General features: G+C 34.3%; 4 protein-coding genes across 8 annotated transcripts; 1 reads left to right on the plus strand and 3 right to left on the minus strand.

Annotated features, from left to right (window-relative positions):
• Positions 1-7,908: 7,908 nt before the first annotated feature.
• On the plus strand, positions 7,909-9,280 carry LOC116028330 (F-box/kelch-repeat protein At1g15670-like). The gene has a single exon (XM_031270006.1). The coding sequence runs from the start codon at positions 8,003-8,005 to the stop codon at positions 9,020-9,022; it is 1,020 nt and encodes a 339-aa protein (XP_031125866.1). The 5' UTR covers positions 7,909-8,002; the 3' UTR covers positions 9,023-9,280.
• Positions 9,281-11,993: 2,713 nt separating this feature from the next.
• LOC116028610 (dual specificity protein phosphatase 1-like) lies at positions 11,994-16,764 on the minus strand. 5 transcript variants are annotated; one of them, XR_004100180.1, is made up of 7 exons: positions 16,681-16,764; positions 14,080-14,181; positions 13,836-13,971; positions 13,623-13,740; positions 13,391-13,538; positions 12,621-12,793; positions 11,994-12,115 (listed from the first exon to the last, which is right to left on the minus strand). XR_004100180.1 is itself a non-coding variant. In XM_031270375.1 (7 exons), the coding sequence occupies exons 3-7, from the start codon at positions 14,164-14,166 to the stop codon at positions 12,758-12,760; spliced, it is 525 nt and encodes a 174-aa protein (XP_031126235.1). In that variant the 5' UTR covers positions 14,167-14,181; positions 16,394-16,448; positions 16,681-16,747; the 3' UTR covers positions 12,182-12,757. The 5 variants fall into 5 exon arrangements, 4 of the variants coding, with proteins under 4 accessions (XP_031126235.1, XP_031126234.1, XP_031126236.1 ...); XM_031270375.1 differs by lacking the exon at positions 11,994-12,115 and adding an exon at positions 16,394-16,448 and having other exon boundaries at positions 12,182-12,793; positions 16,681-16,747; XM_031270374.1 differs by lacking the exon at positions 11,994-12,115 and adding an exon at positions 16,394-16,590 and having other exon boundaries at positions 12,182-12,793; positions 16,681-16,743.
• Positions 16,765-17,815: 1,051 nt separating this feature from the next.
• LOC116028395 (mediator of RNA polymerase II transcription subunit 7a-like) lies at positions 17,816-21,258 on the minus strand. The gene is made up of 5 exons (XM_031270111.1): positions 20,971-21,258; positions 20,642-20,711; positions 19,430-19,596; positions 19,219-19,292; positions 17,816-18,271 (listed from the first exon to the last, which is right to left on the minus strand). Exons 1-5 carry the CDS (start codon positions 21,103-21,105, stop codon positions 18,211-18,213), a joined length of 507 nt encoding a protein of 168 aa, XP_031125971.1. The 5' UTR covers positions 21,106-21,258; the 3' UTR covers positions 17,816-18,210.
• A 337-nt stretch (positions 21,259-21,595) lies between these two features.
• LOC116028396 (mediator of RNA polymerase II transcription subunit 7a-like) lies at positions 21,596-22,750 on the minus strand. Its single transcript, XM_031270112.1, has 3 exons — positions 22,464-22,750; positions 22,135-22,204; positions 21,596-22,014 (listed from the first exon to the last, which is right to left on the minus strand). The coding sequence occupies exons 1-3, from the start codon at positions 22,596-22,598 to the stop codon at positions 21,986-21,988; spliced, it is 234 nt and encodes a 77-aa protein (XP_031125972.1). The 5' UTR covers positions 22,599-22,750; the 3' UTR covers positions 21,596-21,985.
• Between the last annotated feature and the right edge of the window lie 3,752 nt (positions 22,751-26,502).

The following is a 26,502-nucleotide window of genomic DNA, read 5'->3' on the forward strand; positions in this document are numbered from 1 at the left end:
ATTGTCGAAGTCCAATCTTGATTCTTGAATTCTCACTGTTAATCTACTATCTAAGTACCATATTTAAATATGAGTCGTATTTAATGAAAATGGAACATAGTATTGTGTGTTGTTGCCCATGGAATGTAATCTTCTATGGGCAGTTTGTCTTTTTTACTGCAAAAGATATTACAAGAACTGCATGCCGACTCACGCCTACTAATCATTATGGAAACCATTTATTTTGCTTGTCGCCTTTATAATTTCCAGTAAAAAACTTTTGACTACATCTTACACTCTTTGTCCCCTTCTGTACGCGCTATATATATATATTTTTTTCAGAAAAATATTGGAATCTTTTATTCCAGAAATGAAAATAGTGAGTCTAATTTTAAAAATTTTATTAAAAAAAATAGATTATAAATAATTTAAGTCAAATCTAATTATATGTCACATGTATTTTCAGATAAAAAATTAATATTAGATAAAATTGTACATTTTATTTTTCAATATCCTAGAACTCCGAGGAACATATATTCTCAATCATCCAAAAATGGTGTCTTATCTCATCGGAGTCTAGATGACCAACCGTTACCGACTATAATTTTCTCTCATTAAAACAAACAAATAAATAAATAAATAGATAAAAGAGCCAATTGTATTAAATGCGGCCATGGGGGGCTGAGAGACCGTTTGGGGATAAAATATCGATAGACATCCGATTCATTCATCTTTCATGTCTTTGTCACATTATCGGCCACGTGTCATAAGCTTAGGTCATGATGAAGCGTGCGCCGTAGATTTGTAACACGAGGGGCCCACTTGAGGACCCCACCTTATCCTTCTTTCGCTGACGACCAAGTCAAAGCTTCGCCACTCGATTCCCCAAGTCCCGTTGGCGTTAACTCTAACGTCCAGACGCTGAGAGGTTCTTTTCAATTCGATGTGTAATATAGCGGCGCGTTGCCGTTACAATGAAAAGGACCAACGATTAATAAAATCGGGGAAAACTATACCATGTAATCGATGAACACTATGAATACTTTTTATTGTTTTAAGGACCAAATAATTCTTGGAAGGTAAAAATTTATGAGACCATCTCACAAGTCTTAATTCGTAAAATGAGTCGTTTTAGCATAATTTGAATCATAATTAGTATTATGAGCTAATTTTTGATTAAATTTTATGACCTAAATTATATTGATTCTACCCGTCTCACAAATTGAGACCCGTAACGATTTCACACAAGTGTGACCTTCCTTTGAATTATTAAAATAAAAACTCAATTACATTATAATTATGGTTACACAATTATTTTGGTCATTACTCATTTTACTATGTGTTAAATGAACGATAATTGCCAAAGATTTTGTGGTCAAGCGGCATCTGGTGTACACTCCCATATGGAAAGGAGTGGGTTCGCCTCCCAATGGAGGCATCTGTTGACTCTTTATGCATTAGGTTGAGAAAGTAGCTATGAATGAACGGTATTTAGCAGCACAATTTAAGGTGCATCACTTCGAACTCTATTATTATTAAAATAACCTATTATGTTTAATATTTATTGATTAAACCAACATTCTTTTAACCATTTAAAAGCATTTTTGTATAATTATGAAATTTGGTCAATTGGTATTTAGTCAACTTTATTAAAGTTTTTAAAGATGCATACAATTATAATTCTTGAACTCCAAAATGTTTCGAATCAACATGCAGAGTACAAACTTGCAAAAGGAAAATTAAAGTGCAATTAAATCTTGTTAACATGCAATGTTTCCTCCATTTCAAACCAAAAGTTACTAACTTAACGCATTACACGATGTTGACATCAAATATTTTGAATTTGTAAATTAAAGACTAAAAAGAAAATGGAAAATGAAAGAAACCTAACGTAGGCAGTCTTGGAGATCATCTTCTTCCAATGCCCAATTTTATATCCTCCTACTTCATAGAGTGGGCCAAAATTTTCTTTCTTTCTTCTCCAATCATAACCGCTTTTGCCTAATTGTAGGACAAATGCATTCATGACTGTCCTTTAAGCAAAAAAATTGTGTAGCAATCTTAGGGGAATCGTCACTACCTGCTCTTCCTTTATTTTGTTAAAATTCAATAGTTATGTATCATCCGACGAGGGAAACCGCAATCACTGCTTTGAGAGTTCTTATGTGATAGCCTTTGTAACAAGAGCTCAACTAATAAAATGTTGACAATTATTGAACGTAAAACATTTAAATACGAGAGTCAATAGGTTTAATACGTGTCTCGGTTAACACTCCCACATGGATGATGTGAGTGGGTTCGAGCCTCAGTGGAGACAACTGTTGACTCTTTGTGCTTCAGTAGGTTGAGAAAGTAGCTATGAACAAATACTACAGTCAGTAGTACTCAAAAAAAAATACGAGAGTCATGTTTCACATATTCAACCACGTCTTTAATTATATCTTTTGTTTATAAGTTCAACTGTTTATTCAAACTAAACCGGATACATACACCAAAATGTAAGGTGGACAAACTTGCATTAAAATTGGGAAATCGGAATAATATTGGTTTGTAAGGGAATTTTATAATTCAAAAAGAAATTCAAAATTCATGCCACAAAATTAATTCAAGACATGTGTGTCATTAAAATCAAGTTGCATCCTCCTGAAAGTGCAAATGGCGTTAAAACGTTAATTTTTCAGAATACAATGAAGTATAATGAATATATTTGACCATTCAAATATAAATGTTATCAACAAACTTGAACAGAGATAGACACTTCAAAATTTGAGTGAGTGTTTGACATAATTTTTGACAAAATAGAGTATGTGGGTTAAAAAAAAAATCTAAGATTTTGAGGTATCAAAAAGTTCAAAAACATTTCACCCAACACGAGATATTTATAGGAAATTATGAATTGATTACATTCAAAAGTTGAATTTAAAATTAAAATTAAAATTAATATTGTATCTCCCAAAATTGATAAATTAATTAAAATAAAGAGATAAAGTACAAATAAGCCATCGTACTATTTGGGAAATAGCAATTAAGCCATTGAACTCGAATAACCCCAAATAAGTCACCGAACCTGGAAAAAAAAGCAATTAAGCCACTGAAACCGGAAAAAATAACCATTAACATTTTTAACCGGTTAACTTCAGGTTAAAGAACAAATAAGCCACTGAACTATCTAAGAAACATCAATTAAGCCATCAAAGTCAAATAACTCCCAAATAAACCATTTTTTTACTTTTTTTTTTTAAAAAAAAAAACGTTTTTATGAGTTAATTCCATTTTTTGCCATAAATTTATAAGTGACAATTCACTTTTAGTCTTTTTTATCCGAACATCTTTATTTATTTTTTAAAATTTTTTTATGAGTTATAACCAAGCATTTAATTAATCAAATGAAAAAAAATAGTAAAATAAAAAAATATTAAAATATTAAAAGCCTCCTGGGCGAACTACGAATTAGTTCGCCCAGGGGCGAATTAATATTTTATTTTTATTTTTATTTTTTCATTTGATTAAAAAGGTAAAATAAATAAATAAATAAATAAATAAATAAGGATGTTTTGATAAAATAAGAGACTAAAAGTGAACTGTCACCTATAAATTTAGGGGAAAAAACAGAATTAACTTATAAATTTCTTTTAAAAAATAAAAAGTAAAAAAGTGGCTTATTTGGGAGTTATTTGACTTAGATGGCTTAATTGATTTTTCTTAGATAGTTTAGTGGCTTATTTGTACTTTAACTTTAAGTTGACCTATTAAAAATGTTAATTGCTCTTCTTTTTTTTTTTCAGTGGCTTAATTGCTCTTTTTTCCGAGTTCAGACTTATTTTGAGGTTATTCAAGTTCGATGGCTTAATTGCTTTTTCTCAAATAGTTCGATGGCTTATTTGTACTTTATCCCTAAAGTAAATCTGATTTACAAAGTTAATTCTCAAATAAATTAAAATTTATCATAATTATTATTAAATTATCAAAATTAACTCAATATTTTCAATATACTATTATTATAACATTAAAAAGGAAATACAATAACAAAGGATGTGAGCAATAAGCAATACAACAATTAGCAAGGGTCACCCTTACTGCCACAACATCAAAGCAGGAACACTGCCGCTCTCTTACTGCTCAAACTAGTAACGCTTTAACGTGTCGGTTTTCTTTATCATTCATTGTTTATCCATTTTAGGCGTATAATATATTAAATTTATCATTTTAAATATGAAAATTCTTTTTTTTTTTTTTTGAGAATTAAAATATGAAAATTCTAATATTTCAAACTTAATTTAAATTAAAAATAAACTCCAATCAAATTGATACCCCTATCGCAACTTCAACATATCAGTTAAAATGCTAATTTCTAATAATCTTTTCAACAAATACAGTAACTTGTTACTGAAATACAATGCCGATGAGAACTGAATGAATTGTATTGAATGAGATTATTGAAAGATACAGATTACAGGGATATATATAATGAGAGAATTTAAACGAGACTAGAAATAGGAGAGTCACAGTAAGCCTAGAATAGGGAGTCATGAGCTGGACCCCAAATATCAGTGTATACTAAATGAAGAACATTCAAACTAGACGACTCAACACGTGGTAAAGGAAATCATATTTTCCCAATTGACACGCATTATACAAACTAGAATTATCATGAATAGTATTTACAGACCCACTAACCGAACATGACCGAAGAACGCTACTAAGGACACGATGATGAGGATGACACCTAGTCGGTTCTGCCAAATAGAAGCAGAGGCACGAGCTGACAAAAAGGCGGAAGGAGATGAAACTGGAATAGGAAGAGTATAGAGTCCCCTGAAGCTATTCCCCTGCAAAAGGATTTCCTTAGTGGTGATATCCTTTACAACAAAAAAAAGAGGGGTGAAACTCAAAAGACACTTTATTATCTGACGAAAACTTTTGAACAGACAATAAAGATGTTGACAAACCAGGAACATGGAGAATATTAGATAACTTAAGAGACCTAGATGGGGTATCAAAAGTAGCATGACCAACATGACTAATAGACATGCCATTACCATCACCGACACGTAAAGTGCCATTACCAGTGTACTTCTCCGAAGTAGAAAGGGCAACTATGTTCGGAGTTGCATGATGTGTAGCTCCGCTGTCCAATAACCAAGGATGAGAATTTGATGAGGCACCCAAACCGTTCAGAAACACCAAATTAGCTTGAGGATCCGAAGTCCTTGAACGACGCCAAACACAATCGGTTGCCACGTGACTGAAACTAGAACAAATGAGACACTGTTTTTCAAAGCGCAGAACACAATTGGGTGCCGTGTGGCCAAAACCATTACAAAGTTGGCATTGAACAAAGCGTCGAGAACAATCGACCGACATATGACCAAAACTATAACAAACGAAACACGATTTTCTAAAACGTAGAAAATAATCGGATGCTGTGTGATCGAAGCCAGGACAAAGTTGACACTGAACATTAAAACCGTGTCTGCCGCGGCGCTTTTGGTTCGATGCCATCTGCTTCTAATTCTCTGCACCCAATCAACTCCGCCTAACGAGAAGATTTAAATCAACTCCGCCTAAGGAGAAGATTTAATGTCATGCAACGAATACGAGGCAATGCAACCAAAATTACGCTCCAATTTGCAAATCAAATATTGAATCATTAAAGTTGCATCTGGACTTTCAATTTGGGTTTACTTGCTTTGAACCAAAAACCCAAAATTACTATTCACAATTTCGCGAACAAAGATTTGGTCGACCGTCGTAGGTTCGTGGAAATTGGCGATTTTAGTTTTTGTTGGATAGAAACCTTGGTTAATTGATACAAAATGAGAACTGAATGAATTGTATTGAATGAAATTATTGAAAGATAGAGATTACATGGATATATATAATGAGAGAATCTCAAGAAGACTAGAAATAGGAGAATCACAGTAAGCCTAGAATAGAGAGTCATAATCTAATTCAAATACATAGTGTCCTACTATGCCCAGTGGTTGAAGATTTGTGTTTCCAAAGCCGGTGTAACTTTTCCCGACCACATGATTTTTCAGCTAATCAACCACTTTTAACTTACTGACTTTTAGGATAAACTAATTCTAACCGATAAACTCAGATAAATATAAAAATTGATAAAATTCTAACAAACTAAATATAAAATAATTTTAAGATAATCTTCCCAATTAATTAATAAAACTAATTATAACCTATTCCAACAATCAATTATTGATTTCCGTGCCCACACAACACTATGCATAGTAAAACTCATAAAATAAAGTGCATAATGCTTGTTTTGTACGATGCCTGAGAGTTACATTACCTGCAACATGTCACGTAGTTCGCCTTTACTAAAATTTAGCAAAATATGAAATTGAATTTGATTATTCAACAAATGCTTCCTACAAAGCGTATGTGTCAAATTGAGGGGTTAATCCCAAGTTTAGTTCATGTTCGACCGCTATAAAGGGTGGATATGGCTACTTCATTTAGGGCCTATTTGGTTGAGTGTAATTTGAGGAATTACACTTCATTGAATTTCAGTTTAGTGAATTTTCAAATTAAATTGTTTGATTGGGATGAATTATAATTTCGCAAAATTGCAATTTCCTCCATGAATTGTAATTCGGTAGAAAGAAGGGGCAATTTTGTTAGTGTAAAAATAATTTTGTCTATCATTCTATACCTTTGGTCTTTTTTTTTTTTTTCCCTTTAATTTGAGAGAATTATTATTATTATTATTCTTTTTTTAAAGAATTATTATTTTGAAAGAATTATTATTATTATTTTCTGAACGAATTATTATTATTATTATTATTATTTCTAAGCTATTAATTGCAATTCCACCAAATTACAATTCCTTCCCTTCCCCCACCAAAGGCTCTGTTATACTACAAAATTAGACTTTAATTTTTTACTCATGGACCAAACATTGAGCCGTACATTTTTTAAATATAATATTTATATACACTTTAATAGAGTAATTTTTATTAATCAAATCGAACTAATTCGATTAAAAAATAAACGGGCCAGTGGCAGTCTGGTTCAAGCCTTCTGTTTGCCACTTCTACTACAAAGATAAGAGGATATGATAGAAAGAGAGACACCATTACTTTTATGTATAACAACATTTAATTATAAAATGGGAAAAGAGATATAAACTTACTAAAAAAGTTAATTAGGACTTTAAACTTTCAAAAATTACAATTAAACTCGTACTCATGTTATTTTAAACCTAAGGGTTCGATGTCCCTTCTATCATTTTTCTGGCCACAATTACTAGCGATCATTCATAAATCAATATAAGTTATTAATAATTAACTGACTCAAATTAAGAGTCAAACTTATAATTTTGTGATTACTATGCTAATAATTATTTCCTTCCCATTTTGTTTGTCTGATTTGGTTAACGAAGATCGATTGAAGTTTTTTTTTTTTAATTCAAAATTTCATAATGTAAAATTTTGTATTAGTATATAAAATTTATAAATTATATTAAAATTTTTAAATATAAATTTTTTTAAAAAATAATTAAAAATTACTAACGAAAATAACAGTGAAGAAAGAATTAATTTGATTTATGAATAGTAAATCTGACATGTAATAAAATTTGACCAGAATTGTCGCAGTTTATTTGTATTTTATACGGAGTAATTTTTTAGTGGAATTAATTGCAATTCTTGAATTTAGCTTAGCATCACGGGAATTAAGAATATTTCTCGTCTTTCCCAAAAAAAAAAAAAGAATATCTCTTGTCTCTAGTCTCTAGGCGTCTGGGTTATCATAATTTTCTCTGTGGCATACAGACACAGTGCACTGTCATGACAGAGACTCCAAATCCTGGAGGACACGTGGAGGAATACGGTTGCTGGTTAGGCAGAGCTCAGGTGACCGCCTTGTCATTTTTCCCTCTCCTCCATACTATAAATATTCTAGATAGCCTTCTAGTCTCCACGCACCACTTTTTTCCATCATATTCTCTTCTTCTTACTTTATCTTCTCAGAGATAAGCTTCTGGAGAATAAATAATTAACGAGTCATGGACTCAGTACAACTCGCGGAGTTGCTTCCGGGTTTACCCGAGGAACTCGCTCTCGAATGTTTGACTCGGTTGCACTACTCGGCTCACTCGGTGGCCTCGCTCGTTTGTCGGCGCTGGCGGGAGATTCTTCTCAGCCGGGAGTTTTATTATCATAGGAAGAAAATGGGGCATACGCATAAGGCGGCATGTCTGGTTCACGCGCGGCCGGTTCCGTCCGATTCGAAACCGGTGGGGCAACCGAGTTACGGCGTTTCAATGTTTGACCCGGTGAGTGGGGATTGGGCGTGGGTCGACCCGATTCCGAAGTACCGGAATGGGTTACCGATGTTTTGCCAAATTGTGAGTACGGAGGGGAAGTTAGTGGTGATGGGCGGGTGGGACCCGGAGAATTGGGACCCAGTGAAGGATATTTTTGTGTACGACTTCGCCACGCGCGGGTGGACTCGGTGCTCGGACATGCCCTCCAAGCGGTCGTTCTTCGCCGTGGGGGCCGCCGACGGGCGCGTCTTCGTCGCCGGCGGCCACGACGAGAGCAAGAACGCGCTGAGCTCGGCGTGGGTGTTCGATATCCGGCGGGACGAGTGGGCCGAGCTGCCCCGGATGGCCGAGGAGCGAGACGAGTGCGAGGGCGTGGTAATCGGGTCGGAGTTCTGGGTCGTCAGCGGGTACGACACCGAGTCGCAGGGCCGGTTCAAGAGCAGCGCCGAGTCAATGGAACTCAGTTCCGGCGAGTGGAAGCGAGTCGACGACGCGTGGGGCGCCAATCGCTGCCCAAGAGCGTGCGTGGGAATCGGCAAGGACGGCAATTTACTATGCTGGGCAGAGTCCGACCCGGGAATCCGGGTCGGAGCCTGCGGGATTGATCTGGGCGAAATGACAATAGTGACCGGGGCACCATACCAGGGTGCACCGCACGGTTTTTTCTTCTCTGGAGGGCAAAATCGTAAACTGGTGAAAATAGACGTCCCAGATGAATTCCTTGGATTTGTGCAGTCTGGATGCGCAGTTGAGATATAAATATTTGTTTATAAAATATATATCTAAAAATGAAAACTCCATAATTATTAGTGTGGGGGTTTGTGGTGACGTCGGCATAGTAGTACTGGTTTTTCGTACTACTATGTTGCCACCTCTATCAAAACAGTTTATGCTTTCAGTTGGGTTTTTTGTGTGACGGTTATTGTATTTTCCTTTTATATAAAATATAGATAAATGTAGATATTGAGTTTGTACCTCTTTGGTTCAAATATTAGAATTAATGAGTTTAAGAAAGAAGAATTTATTTATTTAGTTTTAAATATTAATCAAAATTCAAAATAATTAATTAATTAAAATAAAAATATATAATACACATATATGTGCATATTTAAATAAAATTTTATGATTACTAAGAGCCATTTGAATATTATATTTTTTTAAAATAAGTTTTTGAGGGGCCAAATTGCCAAAGGGAAATGAGAATAGTTCTTTTTTTTTTTTTTTCTTTTGTTTCTTAAATAAGTTTTTGATGGGCCAAATTGCCAAAGAGAAACGAGAAAAAAATAGATGTGACATGAAAAGGAAAAAAGAAAAAACAAACGAACAAAGCGCATTTAACGTGCCCGTGCACTTTATGTGTGCTAAATGCACAAGTTTGCGCCTCTCTTTTCCCTTTCTCTCTTATGTAAGACCCACACAAATCCAATCTCATACAGGAAACTTTCAAATCTTCTATTTCATTTTCCTCTCTCTTCAACATAAATTATGTTCTCTTCAAAAATTAAGCAAAATTTACTAGTATAGTTGCTCTAAAAGATTTAAATTTATTTTATAATTACTAAAAGATTTGAATTTAATAAAATAATAAAAGTTAAGGCAAAAAATATAGTCCTAATGAATATTAAATAGGATAATAGGATACAAAATTTACTAATCCTGTGCTAAAACAAGATTTATAATTTTAAAAATGTACAATTTTTTTATTTAAAAAAAAAAAAGAAAGTATAAATGATGCACATTGATATGGTTAACGAGATCCGATGAATGCTTGTGGAAAAGATTTGAGTTACGTGGGAAAAGTTTGAATTAATTAAAGTGAATACTAAAATATACTTGAAGTGAAAAAGTAAGTTTTACAATTTAAAATGAGTTTGAATTGAGTTAAAGTGACTAAGTGAGCACCAAATATATTTATGTGGAGAAGTTTATGAATGAAAGTGGGTGTCAAATACAAGTGATAAAGGGAGCAACATTATTATTATTATTCGTGACTCACTTTGTGGGGTTGGGAGGTTCCAACCTCTATTTGTCAATTGTCACAACTTGTCACTACAAATGGCTATTAAATGGGATATTTCTTGGCATGAGTCTATATGCAATATGGTAACACCAAGGGTTGTGCCCAATTAGCTAAGCTAGGCAAATTATACGTAGACTATGGTTGACATTATAATGTGTAATTAATAAATATATATTTTTAATGTATTGAAAGTTCACTTTTTAAGTATTCATTGTATTAAAAATAAACTTTCATTATACTAAAAATGAATTTTATGTCAGTGGTCTATGGTATAATAGTTGGCTAAGCTAAGGGTTGAAATGGTACAAGGGGCTCAATTTTATGAGAAACGTATTCAAAGGAGAGGTATGTCCTTGACGTATTGATTCAACATCTCTCGAATATACCTTGGTGTTGAATCCTTATTTGTGCACCTAGGTTTATGCATATTTTTTTTTTGTGGTGATGAAGAAAATCCGCAACTACTAGCCGAAGGTGTGCACTAGAATACTAGATAAACTCTACTGGCTACAAAGAAACACAAGAAGGTAAACCAACCTAAGCTGTCCATAGATGACTGACTTAAATAAAAAAGGATGGAATTCAAACTCGTGACATTGTAATTACAAATTTGTATCATTAGCCATCTTAGTTGATGTTACTCCACCTCCAGGACATTTGTGCACCCAGGTTTATGCATTGATTTAGTGGAACAATGAGTAAGATTATTTTAACAGATACGAATTGTACAAAATGCAAAAGCACCTCTCTAAAAGTTGAGATACATTTAAATAACACGACTAAAATGCTCAAATGTTCCATGTTCACTATTGTCTAAATTAAATAATTCTATGTGACACACATTCCACTAGAGCCGAAATCTTTTTATCAACAACAGTGGGCGGAGGGAAAAAATAAAGAGAAATTATTGTGTAATTCCCCTGTTTTGTTATTTCAATAATGATTATTATAATAAAGATATATACACAATTGGGTGCTTTAGATAGCATGTAATATTTGTGGGGAACCACAAAAGATTCATGTTTTTGAGACTCTTATCTTTTTTGCAGGAGAAAGGGGGAGAATGGTCACTTTGTAGCCTACAAGCAACTCTTTTACTCAATACGTAGAAGAATTGTACTCCAAATACAGACACACCTATGGCCCCGCTATACAAAAATTATTGGAAAATATTATATATACTCCTATTTTTTACTCTCAATTTTTATTCTACATACAAAATCTTGTTGTACACTTGTATTGAGATCCACATAAAAAAGTAATTTATCAGTGCTTACCATATCAAATAATAAAATTTGGAAGTCCATGTATTTTTTTTTTTTGAAACCAGGAAGTCCATGTATTAAAACTCAAAGTTATATATGTAACAGTACAAAAATGGGACATTAAAATGGAGAAACAATATTTTAAAAAATATAAGAAATATAACACCCATAATATATATATATATATATATATATATATATATATATATATATGGAATGGTTCAAGTGCGGGTATATCTTCCCATGCAATTGTGTGGTACTCACCTTAAGCAATAAAACGACGCACCTTACACAAACCATGCACCTTAAGCTAAAAACATAAACAACACACCTAAAGATTTTACCGCATGTGAACTGAATTATGTATTTATTTATTTATTTAATCAGGTGAGAATCATGCCCATGTGAGAACCTATTGAACAAATCTAAACTATTTACATTGATATAAAAAATAATGCAGTAACTAAATAATTAAATCATCAATTTGAAGTAAAAGTACTAAACTGAGGCAAACAAATATCCTTAATAGGACCAAACTCTCCAAATTGCTCAAGAAGGTCTTCAGACCTGTCACAAATACTTCCTTTTATATATACATAAAAGAAATGATGCAACACTAATAGAGTAAATGCATTAAATAAATAATTCCTTTTATACACAAGCAACAAAACCTGATTAGAACAACAATTGGACTGTATCAACCATTCCCAGGTTGGATAAACTTGTTCTCAGTTCATTAAGTAGAACTGTGATTGGAACGAAGATTTTAAGCATATTTAACCCAATAAGTTCAGAATTTCAAGGCCTAATTCCTGACAAGTTCTCTGTTCATTAAGTAAAGCTCATCATCATACAAATTGAGTATAACCAGCACTATATAACTAAATGTTATCATAAATGAGACAAATGCAGAGGCTTATAGAAATCTGTATGTCAGCCAATAAACCTGTAAATCCTACAATCCTATATATATGCATTTATTTTTTTTTTTGAAATTTATTTAATCAAAAACCATGCACTTCAATGGTATGAAACATGATCTTGGAGGAAAGAGATTGCAGAAAGATCAGACCTGCAATCATGGGGCAGCTTGCGGACCAAGAGACTGGTAGGAGGTTCCCAAAATCGCCCTCCACGGTGACCTCTTGAGCTTGGACTTCGGTATCTCCTGCTATAGCCCCGAAGTGGTGAAGGACTGTAACTATAGGTCTATAGCTTCTTCCCTTCGTATTTCGACTTAGCTTCCTAATTCAAACACCAAAAAAACAATCACAACGAAACGGTAAAAAACTCCATTTTCCTCAAACGATTCCTACTATCTCTAGAATTCGACACCATACCAAATCATATATATATATATATATATATATATATATATATATTCCAGTGACGAACTTATAAGCAAGTGAAAAACAGAGCACCCACAGGCCACAGGTATGTACTTTTGTGTCTTGTTGCATGTATCAACTTATTCTACAACTAATTTTATCAAACACATCTAGCCCCAATCACCTAATTTAAAGTTTTAAGGCTTTGAATTAACTTTTCAGATATAGCCCATTGATCCCCTTGGGCCAAGATACACACCCCTTAGAGTAGTAACCCATGCTTAAGTTGAGTTTATTATGTTGAGCCAACCCCAATAAAACTAACAATTATGATGTATGAAAATAAATGCTACCTAAAATTGTTATGACCTATATGAATTATGAAATCCCTTTGCCAAATTTGATAATTCTTTGAAGGAAATTAACAAGTGACACCAGGCCAAATATTTGGTTTTAACCAAAATTGAAATGTTGAACTTTGTTCAATCAAGTGATAAAAAGTTGAAGGCAATACCTCTATAAGAAATTTTTCATAATTCTGTAGCAGCAACATAAAACCAGCATTAGGACAAGCCAATGGCCTTTTACTTTTCACAAGTTCCAGCGCTTCAGACATGCCCATACTATGCTTTTTCATCAGATAAGAAACAACAACCGTCACACTACAATATAAACAAAAGTTTTTTGTTATCTTCATCTCTAACGTATGCAATCACGTGAATTCAAGGCAAGGAACAAAAGTCCACCTTCTGGATCTTCCCATATAGCAATGAACCAAAACACCACCTACTCTTTTGCCCTCTTCAATGAAAGTGAAGCATTCATCGAAGTACTGTGAAATTTCTACATCTTCTCGGTCCAGCACTGTTCACAAAACAGTAATTTCTACTCATAATCAACTACTGAGCACTCCAATATTCAGAGAACTTGGTTTACTTTTCATTAAATAATTTTCCTACCAGCAATGACCTTGTAGGTAAAATCATTTGGATGAGCGGGTGGCAGTGCATGGGCAACTGTCAAAATATGTGTAATGTTCAAGCTTTTCAATCTAGTTTTATCATTTGCAGCTCCAACGGAACCCAAATAGAGGCCCTATAGAGGTAGAAGAAAGCTCATTTACTAAGGACATCAATAAACTGGAAATAAATAAATATATAAATAAATAAATAAAAAGAAAAAGCTAAAATCCGTAGTTAGTACCTCTTCAATCTTGCAAGGAACATTATCCTCCTTAATTATCTTTATTGCACATAATGCTTGCCGTACAGCTGCAATTCGCTGCTCCATTTGTCTGCCTTTTGCCTTTATAATCATATATAGGTATCAGTTTTATGCTATTGAAGAGAGGTAATCAGTGTGGACATAAATACAGAAAGAACTCAAAGAAGAATAGGAATTGCAATGCCTTGAAAGTATAAAGATAGAATATTATTCAATAATGCTCAATATAAAGTGCTACTAACTTTAAAAGTACCATTCATTACATCGCACTACATGATATCATTCTCAAATCTTTTTACTTCTTGGATTGTACATAAAGGTTAACTTTGCTTGAGTTTTAAAATGTTAAGCTATTGATCAGTCTCTCACTACTACAACTTTCAAAAGTAAGAGGTATATACTATATAATGGGTGTATATAGCATCAGATAAATGTCAAATTTCAACACCTCCCAATCCTTCCCCCAAATAAATAAAACGAAGGATTACATTTCCTTGTAGCACTTAACCAATTCAAATGAATTGAGACCAATTTCAAGAAAAAACGTATACAGATATTCAACCCTGCATAACCTGCATTCTTCTGTGAATCCCAATATACTATGTAATGAACTTGCTGTGAACAAAAATAGAAATAATGCAATATGAAATCATCTGAATATGGCTGGTTAAATCAACTAGGGAATGTTGATAATTATGAAAATGGTCTGGCTGTTATAATAGCTTCAACAGCTTGTAGAGCCTTCTTGAACTGAATTCGTTATGCAGTATTATTCCTTTTCGACTGTAATCATCGATAAGACAAATGAGTATGAGAAGGTTAGGTGTAAGAATTTCCAGAACAATCTCAATATTATCTTTTCCTAGTCTTTTTCCTTCTTTCCTTCTTACTAATCTCCTACATTTCTGCATATCTTCATTTCCTCTGTACAATTCTACTTGAAACGGTTACATACTACACATTCCAAAAAGAATGGGTATGTAATGGTCAGATTAATGATAAAATTGAACCAAATGTCGTCCCAACTGCCCAAACCCCAAAAATTATCCCATTTCCATGTGTCAAATTCAAGAATCCATTTTCTCAATTAATTATAACCGTATTCAGATGCCTAAAGATGGTTTGGGTTCGATTCAAAATTCCAAACAAAAAACGAAAGTAAAACCTAGGTTTTTCTCAGAATCCCAATAAACACAGCTAAACAAGAAAAAATGTGTAAGATCATAACAAAAATGAAAACCCAGTACATAGATCACAAGTATAACAATAATTCCTATCCAAAACCGGTAAGAAAAAAAAAAAAAAAAGCATACTTGTCGCCTGTGGGTGCCCTATTTTTCACTTGCTTATAAGTTCGTCACTGCAATATCTATCTTTTACGGAGTATATGATTTGGAATGGTGTCGAATTCTAGAAATAGTAGGAATTAGGGGTGGGTGTTTCGGTTTTCAGTTCAATTTTTTTAAGTTTCTCTTTGTTCGGTTTTGAAAAAATGAATCCATTTGGTTTAACATTGTAGTTCAGTTTGGTTTCAAAAATTTCAGATTCAGCTCAGATTTGGTTTGGTTCGGTTTGGCATCTTTTCACCAACTAAAATATTTAAACAAAATCAGAGTGTATTAGCAGTTTCTTCTCAAGCTCAAATCAATACTTGAAAGCAAAACAACTTCATGAAGGAACACATATATAGTACATGATTTTGAAGTGCACACATATTTCTTAAAATCAAAATAAATAGAAATGAACTTAACAGTGGGCAAAGCAGACTACATCAGCTGCTTTTTTACAGCTTTACTCACTATTTGACAAACAAAACCAGCTTAAGGAAACATAAAGTTGCATGATCTCAAGCAAACTCAAAATTATATAAATCAAATTATATTCAAGTGAAAAAAAAAAAACTAAAAAGATGTGCACCAGCATATTCCAATTATTAGACTTTAAAAATTAAAACACACCAAACTTTGAGATTCCTACCATATACAAGCATCTGCTGAAGTCCTAAAGAAAATTGTTCATAGGCACCCTTGAACAGTCGATCAATGGCAGTGACATCTTTCTTTAAATATAAGATTTACATATTCTAGCTAAGTTATATGCACAGAACTAAAACCCTGTTCAAAATAAGTAAATGTCACCCACTAAACAAAATAATCTAATTTAACATGAAGAGTAAAAGATAATTCAAAATAAATAGAATAAAATTGAAAGGATAAACCTCACAAACAAAGCTGAATTCAAGATTATTTCCATCCATGCAAATAATAAACCGGATAAAAGGAAATTCAAACACCTTGAAATCCTTCTTCCAATTCAGAAATGTGATGCACCACCACCGTCAATTCTCTCTAAAAAAAGCTAAAGCGCATTCAAAACCCACTTAATTGCAGAAAATGAAGACAACCAGATTTCAGCTAGTCTTGGACAATCGACACGGCAGGGAGAATTAAACCATCCCTACTTTCAACCCATCCCTTCACAAATCCCAGCCTTCGCAATGAAGAAAACTTAATTAACCCATCCCTACTTTGAGTGGCGAGGACGAAAAAGCTGAAATCTAAAGGGAGCAAGAAGACGAACCTGAGAAAGTCAGAAGGGATGGACAGAGCAGGGAGAGGAGAGGCAGAGAGCAGAGAACTCGAAAACTTTGCTCTTGGACCTTCTTTAGACCGTGTTTGGCCATAAGAAAAATTTAAAGTCAATAAAAATTAAAAAATTGATCAATTAAAAATAGCTTATATTTTTAAAAAATGACTTTTTTTTTTTTGGGAAATCATTTTTTGTTTATAGCAATGAAGCAACCAATCACCTCATTGTTGTCCCTCCTACCACCACCTCTACCACCAACACTCCACTGCCACCACAACCACCGACCACCTCCTCTACCTCCACCTCCACCGCCACCTCCACCTGCACCCCCCCCCACCACCACCACCACCACTACCACCATTGTATATTTTAAATATTTAAAATTAAAAATAATTATGCTCATTTTCTAGAAAATGAACCAAACACACCAAGATTGTTTTCTAAAATGCAATCAAGCACGGGAAAGAAAAATAATTTTTTAAAAATAATTCATTTTACAAAAAAACATTTTTCAAAAGTCATTTTCCTACTTTCAAAAGGAAGCTATAAAGTATTTTCTAAAAAAAAGTAGGCTATAAACTTTTGTTAAAAACCCCTTATGGGCCATTAAATTAAGGAGCAGTCACATACTTGTTAGTTTTTTTTTTTTTTTTTTTTTTTCAAGTAAATATAAATAGTGGCATTTTTTGTAGGGGCATTATTGTTCTTATTATCATTCTTATTCCCTTGTTCTAGAGTCCTCACATCCAACTGGACCAACTCGATAGGATAATGGAGAGGTAAATTGATAACTCACTACATTAAGTGTAATCCTATATTAGAACTCTTCGTGTGTGAATGTCAACTTGACATAATTATCATATATATCTTTTAATTTGTATTTTTTTTTAAATTTCATTTGCAAGACTAGCAAATTTAAATGAGTTTTTCTCAACCTTTTGACAGCTTTTGTCACTTTTTCTAATAATAATTACTCCGTATATTATATTTTGAAAGTAAACAAAAATTGTTGAAAAAATGAATTATAAATGTGACGAAATGACATTAAGTTTACTTTTGAAACTGTTGAGTTGTAAATAATGATGAATTATAAATGTGCATTTATGACATTAGAGTTGACTAGATATTCGGAGTTAGTTCAAACTTGAAAACTGAACAAAATAACTGACTGTGTCCAAAAGATGTACTTACGGGAGAAAACATCTTTGCTCTACTGAATCTCATGTTTAGCCAGAAATCACAAGGAGAACTTAATGGACATCAAAAGGAGTGACTAGTAAGAATATAACCAACAGTGTTGCATCATTCATAAACTTCCTATCATTTTACAGGCAATGACCCTCTGCTGTGCTACATATTAGCCTATTTGCTTTTCCAGCTGATATTGGTTTTGCTCTGCAACGTTCCTTTCCAAAGTATGAAATATCATCACCAGGATACTATTGCATCTTACCTTACAGGCTCAAATCATATGCTTCTTCAAAGTTCAAACCAATATAATAATTTTCAAAACTATGCATTTTACTGCCCCTCTAGAGTCCCCAGTGCTTCCTTCAGAAGTTTTTGTGCTTCTTCTCTTCTTCTGCACACAGAAAAAGGTTCAAATTTTCATTAGTTGAAGCACTCAACTAATATTTAGACATCCCTTAATTAGGACCTAATAAAAGAAAGCATCAAATTGAGTCAATTTTCTCATACAAGCATGTGCATGTGGTATTAAAAGAAAGAAGTGGACACCTGAAACTAATACCTACCCACTTTTATTTAGTCATATTAAACTTGTAACATCAAATTTCCTCTCACCCATCCCACTCAAATAAAGACACAAAGCAAAGGCACAATCTTAGATAATGATCCCAGTCAGAGATGCTCATTACATGTCTTTCTTAAAGCCTCCTTATCAATGATGCCCCATTACATAACTGTGTTTCTCAAACCCAAAATTAAGCATTGAAGATATCAATAAGATCAACAGAATGTTGTGCTGGAATTGATATCCTAAAATGAACAAATGAAAGTGACTAAACAGAACAATGCATTTGAAGCATGAAGCCAGAAATCCTAAATCATTTCTTGAAAATTTCAACTAATGAAATAAAGTTGTTCATAGAGAAGCATTCAGCATAAGCTAAGCTCCTCTGGTGCACGATTGAACATCTACTGATTGGAAATCATGAAGAACAGTTGCTTGCATGTATTTTGACTGTATTCTAATAAACTCACACTGCATATATTCCCGTATTTACTGCCCATAGCCTTGAAATATTCAAGAACAACCAGTGGGAGACCCTAGTCTAACTAGTTGGAAGTTACAAATCTGATTAGGATGTTGGTATTAATGGACACATTGAAAGAGAAACATCATTTAACAGTTCAACATATGGCTCCTTCTCTTTTTGACACACCAATTTAAGAATTAACGTTAGGGTCACATATTATATATTTTTATTTTGGAAGAGCTAGCAATTTCACCATGAACTACTTAGTACTTACACATATGTTTCAATAATAATTGCAAACATCACATACCTTTTAATGTCCTCAACAGCTTGTTTACGCCGTTGTATCTGACGTTCTAGGATATGGATAAGGGTTGCCCTGGCCTATCAAAATGGAAGACAGATGACAGAAAATAACACGAGAGTTTAATGATGGTCTATCCCAAAAAAAATAATAATAATAACAAACAAACAAATTGAAAAAGGTTGGGGTCAAGATGGAATTAAACAAAGAAACACACCTGGTGGGGACGTAATGAATTGAGAAGGTGATGTAAGTTCTTAAAGATGAGAGATATTTCTTCCACTCTCCGAGCATACTGTGATGGCCTCTCTACAAGAATATCAGCAAGCTCTAATATATGTAGCTGCAATTCTCTATTGAGTGATCTCAGCTCCTTCTTGAAATCTGTAGAGTCAAAATTTAGACATAAAGCAAATTAAGCCATACTTGATAATAACATCCAAAGTCCAAACTGGAAATAGAATCAAAGTCTCATCCTGCTCAGAAAAAAATTAAAAACTGAAGTGAATCAGGTTCAAAAAGAAAAAACCTGGGAGAACAAGATGACCAGAAAAAAAAAAATTACAAAACTTTCACTCGCACATATAACTACCCTATGAGTTGGATTTTGAATCCACCCTCAAGGACTGATCTATCTCACTCTCACTCAGTGTTGTAAAAATCAGCCCAGGCGCCCCTAGGCCAAGGGGATTTTAGCCTTAGGAAGCCAAGGCACCCAAGTCTGTCAACTCGGCATCTTGGCCAAGGTTTTATTTTATTTTGTTGTTTCGCTCAAAACAACACCCACATTGTTTTTAGCGAATCAAACCAATTTCCAAAATCCCCCAAATTACTAAATCCCTAAACAGCTACAACCAAAAAAAAAAAAAAAAAAAAACTGCCAACGTTGCAAATCTCCCTCGCCCTCTCCATAGCCTTACTCCAGTCTCCACAGCCTGAGCCTTGCCAAGTCGCCGTTGTCCACACACTCACACAGTTGTTGTCGCCACAGCCACACTCCACAGCGTGCAGTCGCAGCGTCTGCACGGAGCAGCCTTTTTTTTTTCTTTCTGTCCCCCGCCTAGGCTCTCTAGGTGCTAGGCGCCCATCAGCGCCTTCTACAACACTGATCTCACTCTGGCTTTTTCACCTTCCCCCTTGTTTAATTTGCAGAGCTAAGCACTTGATTCTCTACACAATGATCTTTCTTAAAGAAAATGTAAACATGTTCCAGCAATATAGCCAGTCTACCTCTTAACAGAGAGAGTAGTCTTAGATTTCAGATTCAAGATACTGATCACTCAACACATTAAATTTATCTTTGGGAACCCTTGAAAATAAAAGAGAGGGTAAAGTATATCAATAGGTTGTAACTAAAGAAAGAGGATATATATGTACATTAATATAGCATGCTTTCCTTAAATAACAAGGATACAGAGAAATATCCTACCGATATTTGGCCCTTTTGGATATAACTGGCGAACACCCTGATCCTCCAAACTTGGAAGCGCATCATCAGTCTGCATTAATCGTAACAAGTGACAAATCTCAGAAGCAATATTCAAACAAAAATTATTTTTCAGGGAAAAAAAAGACTTGTTACTGAGCACCATAGATTTTGCATCCTTCATGCGACACTATAAAATTGATCCATATAAAAGTAAGTAGATGCTAAAGCGAAATAACTAATTAATTCAAGGGAATTTAACACAAAAACACGCCAACAAAATGAAAATTTCATGTTCGCCAGGAAGAAATGATTAGATTAAAGGATTATACAGTGTAATTGCAGCCGTAAAGGACATAAGTCCCTTCAATTGGAGGAGGGGGCTCCGGAGCGGATTTCGGGTCATTGCTGTAGTCCTTGTACAGCCTGTAAAACGGCGGTGGCGGTGGGTATGTTGCTGTCGACATGATTTACTTCCTCCAAATTCAATTCCCCTTCTTCTTCTTCTACTTCCGGCGACGGGACTAAAGTTCTTCTTTCATGCGTTCGCCGGCGTTCAATCGGCGAACCAGGAGTGAAACCTGTCTCTCTGAAGTCTGAACTCGCTAGTCGGAGTTGAAATTTCTGAGCTTCTGCCTCTGATTTTGGACTTACACCGGTTAAGGCCAGAATGTGGGCCTAAATCTAGCCCCAATTAGTTTGTTAATCCAAGGCCCATGTCTAGTGAAGCCCATTCCATGAGCTGCGGCAAATTATGCCGTGGACCCAGGTCCACTTGCAAGGTGGACCTGGGTCCAAAACTACGTCGTTTTGTCTTTTTTTTTTTTCTTAAATTAGTAAACACATTGCTGAATTAGAGTTGCCCAAAAATGTGTTAATGTAGAGGTTTCAAAGTGTGAATGTAGAGTATAGAAATCGTGAATGTAGACTTATGATTGTGTGAATGNCCAACGTTGCAAATCTCCCTCGCCCTCTCCATAGCCTTACTCCAGTCTCCACAGCCTGAGCCTTGCCAAGTCGCCGTTGTCCACACACTCACACAGTTGTTGTCGCCACAGCCACACTCCACAGCGTGCAGTCGCAGCGTCTGCACGGAGCAGCCTTTTTTTTTTCTTTCTGTCCCCCGCCTAGGCTCTCTAGGTGCTAGGCGCCCATCAGCGCCTTCTACAACACTGATCTCACTCTGGCTTTTTCACCTTCCCCCTTGTTTAATTTGCAGAGCTAAGCACTTGATTCTCTACACAATGATCTTTCTTAAAGAAAATGTAAACATGTTCCAGCAATATAGCCAGTCTACCTCTTAACAGAGAGAGTAGTCTTAGATTTCAGATTCAAGATACTGATCACTCAACACATTAAATTTATCTTTGGGAACCCTTGAAAATAAAAGAGAGGGTAAAGTATATCAATAGGTTGTAACTAAAGAAAGAGGATATATATGTACATTAATATAGCATGCTTTCCTTAAATAACAAGGATACAGAGAAATATCCTACCGATATTTGGCCCTTTTGGATATAACTGGCGAACACCCTGATCCTCCAAACTTGGAAGCGCATCATCAGTCTGCATTAATCGTAACAAGTGACAAATCTCAGAAGCAATATTCAAACAAAAATTATTTTTCAGGGAAAAAAAAGACTTGTTACTGAGCACCATAGATTTTGCATCCTTCATGCGACACTATAAAATTGATCCATATAAAAGTAAGTAGATGCTAAAGCGAAATAACTAATTAATTCAAGGGAATTTAACACAAAAACACGCCAACAAAATGAAAATTTCATGTTCGCCAGGAAGAAATGATTAGATTAAAGGATTATACAGTGTAATTGCAGCCGTAAAGGACATAAGTCCCTTCAATTGGAGGAGGGGGCTCCGGAGCGGATTTCGGGTCATTGCTGTAGTCCTTGTACAGCCTGTAAAACGGCGGTGGCGGTGGGTATGTTGCTGTCGACATGATTTACTTCCTCCAAATTCAATTCCCCTTCTTCTTCTTCTACTTCCGGCGACGGGACTAAAGTTCTTCTTTCATGCGTTCGCCGGCGTTCAATCGGCGAACCAGGAGTGAAACCTGTCTCTCTGAAGTCTGAACTCGCTAGTCGGAGTTGAAATTTCTGAGCTTCTGCCTCTGATTTTGGACTTACACCGGTTAAGGCCAGAATGTGGGCCTAAATCTAGCCCCAATTAGTTTGTTAATCCAAGGCCCATGTCTAGTGAAGCCCATTCCATGAGCTGCGGCAAATTATGCCGTGGACCCAGGTCCACTTGCAAGGTGGACCTGGGTCCAAAACTACGTCGTTTTGTCTTTTTTTTTTTTCTTAAATTAGTAAACACATTGCTGAATTAGAGTTGCCCAAAAATGTGTTAATGTAGAGGTTTCAAAGTGTGAATGTAGAGTATAGAAATCGTGAATGTAGAGTTATGCATGTGTGAATCTGTAATAGAGTTAAGAAGTTCTAGCAACTTGTAGCCTTGTAATGTGTGATGTGTGAATGTGGAGTTCTTAAGTTGTGAATATAGAGTTTTGAATGTGTTAGTGTGAATGTAGAGTTTACAAACTGCGAATGTAGAGTATAGTGTATGTTATGTGAATGTAGACCCAGGTCCACCTTGCAATGTTAAGGTGGTACTGCTGAGGCTCAAACCCACCACCTCCCGTATAAAGGGAAGGGTTTGATGCCACTGGACTACAAGGTCCTTGGCAGTTTCATATATACTTTAATTTGCTCCTTATTTTTATTCGAACATTCTTAGCAAAAACACAAAATAGATATTGAAATGCAACTAGCTCCTCTCCGCCGTTGTGCTTTTCTCTTGGAATGCTTCCTTTTGATGATTATATGTGTAAAAGACTGTTTATTTAATAGTTGGTGCTGCTTCCTTGGGCATTGACTTTATCATCATGTTTAATTTGCTCCCCTCTTTAAGAACACGGTTGAAGGCATAGCATTTCCCAACATCTATCCTCCTCAGATTATATTTTTGGTTTTAGTTATAGTTGTGAAGGGTAAAATTGAAAAGAAAGTGTAAAGGAACAACATAAAAAATAATTGAAATATTTGATACAATTTATATTACCAACACAGTTTCATTTAAGTTAAGGACTAATAATATTGAGTCTTATTAAATTTTAGAGATTAGAGAATGAAATAGATATTTATTGGGCAGCAACTTAGAGGGCGAGTGCATGCAATATCATGCATGTTACTGGAATGTGCTGATAGTTGCTATGCAAGTATAAAGAAATAAAGTTGTGTATGAGCTAATAGTTATAGCTTTTGGCGTAATGGTTGCTGGAGAATAAGTTGATAACAAAAAAACCTTGGATTCAAAATTCTTATTAGAATATAATCATCCCAAAAGGTCAACAGTATGAAACCAAAATTCTTTCAAGCCTTTCCATAACTATTTTTTCAATTCAAATAGGTATACTTTTTTTTTTAATTTAAAAATAGGTATATTTGATACTCAATTTTTCATTCACTCATTATTCATTTTGAGTGTACAATATATCAATTCATTCGTCTCACTTATGAGAACCCGAATCTACTTTAATTTGTTCCAACCCAAATCAGAAGTGAATTCCACAATTAATTATACCACAAAATGATCACTTAAAATACTATTTTAGTTAATTAAAAAAAAAGAATTTAACGGTGGTAATCGCTTGATCTTAACAATATCAAATTACATTCTAAATTTTAAATTTTAAGTTAAATAATTATTATGCAATTTTAGTTAAATTTTGTCTTTAACACATTTGCTATATTGAAATTCAACAACTTGGCTTGAATCACATGTTTTTAGCTGCAAAGTTGGATTCAATAATCGTACATAAAACTTTCCGATTCAATATTTGATTTGCGAAATCAGAGTAACGTTGTCGGGGAGGTAAGGCTGACTATATGTTAAACTCCGCGTTTAACCGTCCAATGGGAATATGGGATAATCAATTTTGAGACATTCAACCTTACTTTCAGTAATTCTTAATAATTAAATAAATAATATTTTTTTATTGTTGAAAAGTATAGTATTTATTATTATAAAAATAAAAATAATTATAATTTTTAAAATTTATAATAACAGTAAATATGTTTTTTTTTTGACATTTTCAAAAATATTTTAATGAGAAGTCAATACACATTAATAGATATATTTACAGACACACCAAAAAAAAAAAAAAGTTTGAGAGAAAGACTTGTCACACATTGTATTAATAATTTAGTATGTAAGTGTGAAATAGTATTTAAATATCTGTAATTTTACAAGAATAAATTGTATTGTTAGAACTTAGAAGGCACTCTATAGACTTAATATAATCGTATATTAATTTAAAAATTAAAATTAAAATATCAAAATATACTTTTTATATATTAATTTTATTTGTATAAAAGTTAATAAACTTAAGTTGAAAGAAAATTTAATTTGGTTCACATTACAATATGGACAATGGTCCATTGTATAAAATTCTCCTTAATTGATCAGCTCGAACAAAAAATGTCAATAGACAACTTTCACACAAAATAAAAAAGTTACCTGGATTAGTTTAGCTTACTGGTTCAATACACAGTATTTGAAAGAAGAGACCAAAGTTTGAAACTCGACAGTGACAATGTGAAAATTATGCCCAAAAAATTAAATTAAACACCTTATGATTACCAAATTAAATGCTCCTCCCACATGTTTTGTCGGGTCGGAGTGTGAAGGCCCATGCGTTGAAGATTCAATCATTTGGAATTTAAGAGAAGAAAATTAAAAAGTTAAACTAAATATTTTGTGATTATTAAATCAACCTAACTAACTCAGCTAAAATAACATGATAACTATTATTGCAAATATATTATATGTGTCGGATAATTATAAGGTAATGGATGAGGCTCGTGTTTCACGTCCATTAGCCATTATAAGATATAACATTCACGTGCATGCATGCGAATTAAATTAGATTAAATATATGCATGGTACGTATGCAATTGAGTGTTAGCCTCATTTTATAGACCAAGGCAGGAAGTAGAATTAATCAAAAGTATCTATATAAAATATTAATAGTTGAGTTGATCTTTTGATTGTAAATGATTGTGGATAATAATTGACAATGTTGGGCAACTCAATCGCAGATGATGTTAGCTGTCTCTCGAGCTAAATATTAGACTCTAGATCTAATCTCAGGATGATCTAGGTTAGTTCTGCCGATAATAGTTTCTCCTCTGATGGCTATCTCATGAATTAAGGGTTGGACGCTAGGTCTGGCCCTCGAGGGGCCTTGGTTGGTTCTGCCGAAGGTAGTGCCTCCTCCTCTGACAACTATAGTGCCAGTTGGATCTCTCGTGTTCCTCAGATGGAGAACTGACCCTCGCCTGGCCTTGCCTGCTAATGTGTTCCTGCGGATCTAGGGAACGTTGGCTTTGTAGCTCGGCGGCCATTTTGGTGTATCTCGGGGTTTAATTGCCTAAAGAGAAATATTGTAGAACGGGTAGAAACTAGGAACGCAGACTTTTCGTAACGTTCTCACATATGACGCTAATGATGGTTTTGTTGGAACCGGATCCACCATAAGTCGGGTATAGAGATATAGAACGGGGATAGAAAAATAGTACTATTATTAGCTCGGGGCTCTGGGCCCAAAAGACTACGTACAAAGCCCGAGATACTGGCTCAAAACGGCGGTCCAAATAATAAATAATACAAGTTATAATCCAAATGATGGACTAAGAATAATAAATAATACAAGTTATAGCTCTAATAATGAAATAGAAATAATAATGTTGGTAGGAGGGAGAAAATTCAGACCGGACCAGAAGGAGTTTGGTGAGCCAAGGATGGTTTTTAAGGGGAGGAAATGATGACTATTTATATTGTTG

The sequence above is a fragment of the Ipomoea triloba genome, chromosome 9, assembly GCF_003576645.1.
Source record: "Ipomoea triloba cultivar NCNSP0323 chromosome 9, ASM357664v1".
Lineage (NCBI taxonomy): Eukaryota > Viridiplantae > Streptophyta > Magnoliopsida > Solanales > Convolvulaceae > Ipomoea > Ipomoea triloba.

Coding starts and splice junctions, on each gene's coding strand:
- LOC116028330 (XM_031270006.1), top strand. CDS start 8,003: ATGGACTCAGTACAACTCGCGGAGTTGCTTCCGGGTTTACCCGAGGAA.
- LOC116028610 (XM_031270372.1), bottom strand. CDS start 14,166: ATGGAGCAGCGAATTGCAGCTGTACGGCAAGCATTATGTGCAATAAAG. Junction 13,972..14,079: donor TTCCTTGCAAGATTGAAGAG/GTACTAACTACG, acceptor CTACCTCTATAG/GGCCTCTATTTGGGTTCCGT. Junction 13,741..13,835: donor TACCTACAAGGTCATTGCTG/GTAGGAAAATTA, acceptor TTTTGTGAACAG/TGCTGGACCGAGAAGATGTA.
- LOC116028395 (XM_031270111.1), bottom strand. CDS start 21,105: ATGTCGACAGCAACATACCCACCGCCACCGCCGTTTTACAGGCTGTAC. Junction 19,597..20,641: donor TCCAAAAGGGCCAAATATCG/GTAGGATATTTC, acceptor TTGACTCTACAG/ATTTCAAGAAGGAGCTGAGA. Junction 19,293..19,429: donor ATTCATTACGTCCCCACCAG/GTGTGTTTCTTT, acceptor CCATTTTGATAG/GCCAGGGCAACCCTTATCCA.
- LOC116028396 (XM_031270112.1), bottom strand. CDS start 22,598: ATGTCGACAGCAACATACCCACCGCCACCGCCGTTTTACAGGCTGTAC. Junction 22,205..22,463: donor TTTACGGCTGCAATTACACT/GTATAATCCTTT, acceptor CGATTAATGCAG/ACTGATGATGCGCTTCCAAG. Junction 22,015..22,134: donor TCCAAAAGGGCCAAATATCG/GTAGGATATTTC, acceptor TTTATTTTCAAG/GGTTCCCAAAGATAAATTTA.